The 6,722-nt window shown below is 37.7% G+C and overlaps 1 protein-coding gene across 1 annotated transcript; it reads left to right on the top strand.

Annotated features, from left to right (window-relative positions):
• Nucleotides 1-614: 614 nt before the first annotated feature.
• Nucleotides 615-4,263, top strand: LOC121178863 (green-sensitive opsin). Its single transcript, XM_041033283.1, has 5 exons — nt 615-978; nt 1,141-1,309; nt 3,005-3,170; nt 3,337-3,576; nt 4,165-4,263. Exons 1-5 carry the CDS (start codon nt 615-617, stop codon nt 4,261-4,263), a joined length of 1,038 nt encoding a protein of 345 aa, XP_040889217.1.
• Nucleotides 4,264-6,722: the final 2,459 nt, after the last annotated feature.

Here is a 6,722-nt window from a genome sequence, read left to right on the forward strand (position 1 = left end):
CCTAATCAAATTATAGGGTTCAGTCTTCCTTTAATGGCGTTGAAGACATAAACACATTTTGTTTGTTTTAAAGTGCTTTATTCATTTAAAATTGTGTTTGAGTTCCTGCAAAGAAATTGTCATACTGGAGTAGAAATAGAGATGCATTGGTTGATAGGAATTCATGTCAGAGCTGTTCATGACAAGAAAGGATCTGCTGATTTTCAATTGCAGCTTTGGCATGCTAAAATGTATCAATAAATGCGTAGTAAATTTGCAGGAAAAGCTCAAGAAAGAAGAGTCTCTCCCTCTGAAGAGTCAAGAATCTCTCTCGCAAATGATAAGTGACCTTCCTGATTCTAAAAAAAAAAAAAACAACCCCCCCGCCCGAAAAAAAAAAAACAAAACCTTAACCCTGTTCTGTTGGCAAACAAGTGATTATACCCTGACAGATTATGGGCGGAATTCTCATGCAGATCCTCTTTGCTTATCTTCTTGATCCAGGGGGAGTCTGACCCTTGGCGCTATATAACCATAGCTGCAGTATCACATGTAACAAGTTAGAAAGCAGACTCTTGGCTGCATTGACAGAGCTCCTTACTCTACTCTGCCAGTTCAGATCCTAACTTCCAAAGATGGAGAACGGCACAGAGGGCAAGAACTTCTACATCCCCATGAACAACAGGACGGGGCTTGTCAGGAGTCCTTTTGAATATCCACAGTACTATTTGGCAGATCCATGGCAATTCAAACTACTTGCTCTCTACATGTTCTTCCTGATCTGCACTGGCTTCCCCATCAATGCTCTGACTCTGCTGGTCACAGCTCAGAACAAGAAACTACGTCAACCTCTCAACTTTATTCTGGTAAACTTGGCTGTGGCAGGACTCATCATGGTCTTCTTTGGATTCACAGTCACCTTTTATACTTCTCTCATGGGCTATTTCTCCTTGGGAACAATGGGTTGTGCCATTGAAGGATTCATGTCTACAATTGGAGGTAAACTTCAGGAAAGTGGTTATTTGCCATCATCACACAAATAGATTTTCTTAATTGTTAATCCAGTAACTATGAGCTGCTGATGTACAGATGGTAGCATTTGGAAACTACCACAACATCTTCTGCTGTCTTTTTTTTTTTTTTTTTTTTTTTTACCAACAGGTCAAGTGTCTCTGTGGTCTCTGGTGGTTCTGGCTATTGAGAGATACATTGTGGTCTGCAAACCCATGGGAAGCTTCAAATTTACAGCCACCCATGCTTCAGCAGGCTGTGCATTCACCTGGATCATGGCTTGCTCCTGTGCTGTTCCTCCTCTGCTTGGCTGGTCAAGGTAACCACCTAATTCCCCAAAATGGATCACATGAACCTGTCCACATCAGGAGTGGCAGAATGGGAAATGGAGAAGATCTTTGTTGAAATTCTTTGCAAATCTACCGCTGTTGTTTAGATTTATGTATTCATCTATACAACCTGGCTCTTATTGTTGTCCATTGTGTCCATTCTTCCTGTTTGATCTGCAAGCCTTTTATTCACCAATTCAATTACTCAGTTGTTGGGATGTGGTGATGTTACTTCAATCCAGAAAGGCCATTAACTTTTAATTATATAGTGTGGGTGTGTTGACTTTTAAATTTTCTTCAAAATAGTGGGTAAGATAATTGGATTAAACTGGAGGTTTGTATACAATCTGTCTTGTCACATGACTGGCTGTGGCGGGCTCTGCTGGCCTCTCTTTCAGTGATGCAGCTGCTTCTTCAGATCTTAGCAATCAGGCTGACTGGTAAAATGCAAACACAACCAGCAGGAATTGTGGCACAAACCAGAAGAATAACACCCAGGTTGTAAAAAAAAACAAAACAAGAAAAAGTACATTTGTGGCCGTGGATACTAACTTCAGTCTTCAAACTAGCTCAATTTTTTCACTGATTTAATTGAAAACAATGCAAGTTTTAACAAAATGATTCAGCCTATGACTTAATGTATTAACCTATTGCTCCAAAGTACTGGAGGAAGTATTTTTCCAACTGTAATACAGTGGCAGTCGTATTTAAAACTTGGATTGTATGTAGCTGGACTGTCTCGGAAGAAGTCCACTCACTGATCCAAGGTTTCTGGAAAAGATCAATATTTATTGAACTCTTTATAGTATTGATATGTGTGAAAAATGTGGATGCTTTATGGCTGTGGAAAGGTGTGTGGCCTTAAGCTCAGTGGTACAGGTATGTCTTTTGTAAATCCACTTTGGCCAACAATTACTATGCTATTGCATTAATCCTATAAGTGCCCATACATGCAATGCAAATGACACCTGCCTTAAATTTTGCAGTTTCCTGTTTACTTAACAAATGACGTCTTTTCCTGAATCCACCTGAAAACAAACACGTTTACAAATATGAACAGTAGAGTGCCATAGTAAAGCCATTGCCATACCAGACGACATTCCTTCGTTTGATCTGGTATTTTAATTAGAGCTTCTGCTGTTGAAGGGCTAATAACTTAAGCATTTGCTGTTCATGTTTTACTTGTTAAGCTCCTCTGCAAATCCTGCATAAGATTTACATGCAATCTTACTGTCAGATTAGCATCATTCAGCCGCCAGGAAATGTTTGGAGATATCTTTCACTGTTTGATTGGATAGTTAAAAGCAGATTGTTATTGCATACTATTAATTATCCACATACACAAGTTGCCACTACAAAGTAACACACACATAAGATTATAACCATACGTGCTGCAGACCACTGGGTCACCACAATGTGCTGACTTGTGCTCCACTTGTAGTTCTACTACCATTATTACTATGAATAAACTGTAATGCCTCCTATTACAGTTTATTCATATTTATTTATTTATTTATTATGTTTCCTGTACAGTGACCTCTAACACAGCTGTTGTTCAGTCACAGTTACTTCTGAAACAGATGTGTTTGACTTTCAAAATTTTAGATTAGACACAAAACTGTTATGACATGTATAATGTCAATGTTGATATCATGCATCTAATGCTGTATGTCTTATATTCACAGGTACATTCCTGAGGGTATTCAGGTCTCCTGTGGACCTGACTACTACACTCTGGCTCCGGGCTACAATAACGAATCATTCGTCATGTACATGTTCAGCTGCCACTTCTGTGTTCCCGTCTTCACCATCTTCTTCACTTATGGAAACTTAGTGTGCACAGTGAAGGCGGTAAGACACACATACTTTAATCTAGTGTGATGTTTTTAAATGCAGTTTTGGACATTTTGTATATAGGTAGAATGCTTGTTTGTAAGGAAAACTTATTCATTATGCTTGGGGTTTATGACTACACAACACACACAATACAACAAGCTGATCATGCCCTTATTTCCAGGCTGCAGCTCAGCAGCAGGACTCAGCATCCACTCAGAAAGCTGAGAAGGAAGTGACACGCATGTGCTTCCTGATGGTTTTGGGCTTCCTCACGGCCTGGACCCCATATGCTAGCTTTGCTGCATGGATCTTCTTCAACAAGGGAGCTGCCTTCTCAGCAACAGCTATGGCCATCCCTGCCTTCTTCTCAAAGAGCTCAGCATTGTTCAATCCCATCATCTATGTGCTGATGAACAAACAGGTATGGTACTTGTAGCACTTGTAAACAGTGTACATAGTAAATAAGTAAGTAGTAAGGAAATAAAAGGAAATCTTTAAGTGTTTATTAATGTATTTGTCAACCCTTCTAAAAAGATAGCATGAAGTAAAACATACAGAACAACATTGCTGCTGTCACTGCTAACAATATATATATGACTGAACACATGAACAAGTCCTTGTAAAGTGTTTAAAAAAAAAGTGTATGCACATGCACATGTTTTACAGGCAGGTTTAAAACTGTTTATGAATGTGTTCAAAACTCATGAAGACATTCTGAGTGTGGTCAACTTACTAGATTTACTCCAAAGCTTTTATCTTTATCTCGTGGTCTTCCCGAAGACTATGCTCATGAATTTAGTATGACACTTAATATTTTATATTCACACAAAACTATATATTTTATCTTATATGATGGTTGTGTTTTGTTGCCAGTTATTGTTTACCTGTACACGCTATATTTATGTTTGTACTTTGTACCATGTACAAATGTTAACATTACAAATAGTGTCGATTCTTATCACTGTTCATTGATTGTTCATTTTCTAATCATACAACACTCTGTTTTCAGTTCCGTAACTGCATGCTGAGCACTATTGGAATGGGTGGAATGGTGGAGGATGAGACCTCAGTATCAACCAGCAAGACAGAAGTGTCCTCTGTTTCTTAAGCACCAACGAATCTCAACAACTCTGATGGATTTTTCACATGGACTAATAACATTTCAGTACGGACAGTGGTATCCTTTGGTTACATTGAGTAGGGTCACCAAGAAATACTGCAGGTTCCCTGAAAGTCATCTAAAAGCCTTTGCATACCGCGAAGGTGCAGTGTGTGAGGCTTGTAGATTTCTCTCACAGCAACCAGGACCCTTTGTCATTCATGTAACTTAAAGTGGAACATTATTCAAAGTAGCTCTGCAATTAGATTAAAGGACATATCAGCATAACTTCTCATAAGAGTGAAACAGAATGTGCTGTGTTATCTGGCAGGAGATCAACCCCAGTGAGTGCCAGGCATTTTTTTTTCCAGTGAACATCATCTCCATAAAAATGTACCAGCACTTATTTTGTTCTGCTATATTGAAGCTTTTATTTTTTGAGGGCCAGAATTGATTTTCTTGGTCAATTGTATATATGTTTTATAAACACTTATCTCATTGTAAATGTAGGTGAATAAATGCATGCATCCAAAATGTGTCTGTTTCTTTTAACACATCTTTTATGAAAAATGTTATTTTATTTCTGAAACACTATTTTTAATAACGTCCTCAGAATCACCTCTTCTCTTATTCAGAATTAGAATTATTAAGTTGGGTGATCATGATTGGATGGTACAAGTCCCAGGTGCGTCCTTCACAGGCATGTAGGTCAGGTGAATTCGTGGAGCTCAATTTCCTGTAATGTGTGACTGTAATCGCATGTAGTTGTCTGTCTACATGTTGTTAGCCATGTGATAGACTGTCTGGGGTATATCCAGCCTTTTTCCCAATGTGAGCAGGGATAGGTTCTCAGGTCATGGATTACTCATAGATGGATTACTACACTGGACAATGACCAGTTAAATGGTTCCTTTATTTAAATATTATTTCTATAGCACCTTTCTTAGGCAAAATGCAGCCCACAATGCTTTTGAAATAAAAAAAAATGAACACAAAGAGCAGACATTACCGTAAAGTAAAATTTGAAACAGTTAATAACTAAGAGCATTCAAGGATTTTGTGATCTTAGTCAGTTTATTCTGTGTAATCAATTAGTGTTTTCTAAAGAACAAAATTGGTTGTTTGTGAAAAAAGACCTGAAAGTTCTTGGTTAGCGTCAAGGAAAGACCTTGGTCGTGGAAAAGCTTTCAAGGGCAGACCTACATACCCCTGACGCACAAATCACATGGGCTAGAGAGTCTGAACTAAATCTACAGCGTGTGCATCTACAGTGTGTAGATGTACACACTGTGTGCATCTACACACTCCACAGTACAGTGTGTAGATGCACACACTGTAGACAACAAATCACATGGGCTAGAGAGTCTGAACTAAATCTACAGCGTGTGCATCTACAGTGTGTAGATGTACACACTGTGTGCATCTACACACTCCACAGTACAGTGTGTAGATGCACACACTGTAGATTTAGTTCAGACTCTCTAGCCCATGTGATTTGTGCGTACTACAGTGTGTGCATCTACAGTTACCCTGAAAGTCGAGAGGAAACAGGTATGTCTTGCCATCCATCAAATGCAGATTTGAACATGCTCCAGCCTGTGTTAGTCTGAATAAGAATAATCAGCTGTATTGTAAATTAATAAGTGAATGGACAAATGAAAGAATAACACTGGTGGTGATTAGAGTGGGAGCAGTGTGAGAAAAGTGGAAGCTATTTCTCTTGGTCCTCCTACAAAGCTTGGTATTCACTGTACATAAACACTTCAATCCAACACTTAAGACGTTTTCATGACACAAAAGACAAATAGGAGTGATCACAATTATGAAGACAAATAGTACTTTTGATCTAACCAGGAAACCATTCATTCAGCAGAAATATTTGGAGTTAAAAACTTTGAGCACACAAAATAATTTACAGTAAAAAAAAAAAAAAAAAAAACAGAAAAAAAGAGATAAAAGTATAAAGGAAAAGGGAATGCACGGAAATAATTTCACTGCATGTGTGGAGCTGTTGCATATATTTATATATACACTGTTACATTGGATTAAAATATATTTTACTTCTTCTCATGAAATGATTGAGACAATGTGATTTATTCTTGATAGAAGTGTATATCTTCTAAAAACTTTATTGTTAAATCCCTTCCAATGTGATTACTGATGTGTATAATTAGGAATAAAAAGAGGAATGTGTCTGAAAACAAAATGATTCCAACTTTATGGGCAACGGTGTATATATTTATTGTCTTTAACTGGTATTAGAAATGAAGACTTCCCATGCAATTTAAGGACTATTTTATTGTATATTTCTGGAGTCAGACATCAAAAAAAATTTTCTACATTTATAAACAATCATAAAACAAATAAGTAAAAACATCCAAAAGGTAAGTGATACAACAATAATACAAACTACTAAAGCATGTAAGAGGTCATCAGTTGTGTGGTACATTCCAAAGCACAATCTATGA

This window comes from Toxotes jaculatrix, chromosome 3, assembly GCF_017976425.1.
Source record: "Toxotes jaculatrix isolate fToxJac2 chromosome 3, fToxJac2.pri, whole genome shotgun sequence".
NCBI classification, from domain to species: Eukaryota; Metazoa; Chordata; class Actinopteri; family Toxotidae; genus Toxotes; species Toxotes jaculatrix.

Coding starts and splice junctions, on each gene's coding strand:
- LOC121178863 (XM_041033283.1), top strand. CDS start 615: ATGGAGAACGGCACAGAGGGCAAGAACTTCTACATCCCCATGAACAAC. Junction 979..1,140: donor ATTCATGTCTACAATTGGAG/GTAAACTTCAGG, acceptor TTTTACCAACAG/GTCAAGTGTCTCTGTGGTCT. Junction 3,171..3,336: donor TAGTGTGCACAGTGAAGGCG/GTAAGACACACA, acceptor CCTTATTTCCAG/GCTGCAGCTCAGCAGCAGGA.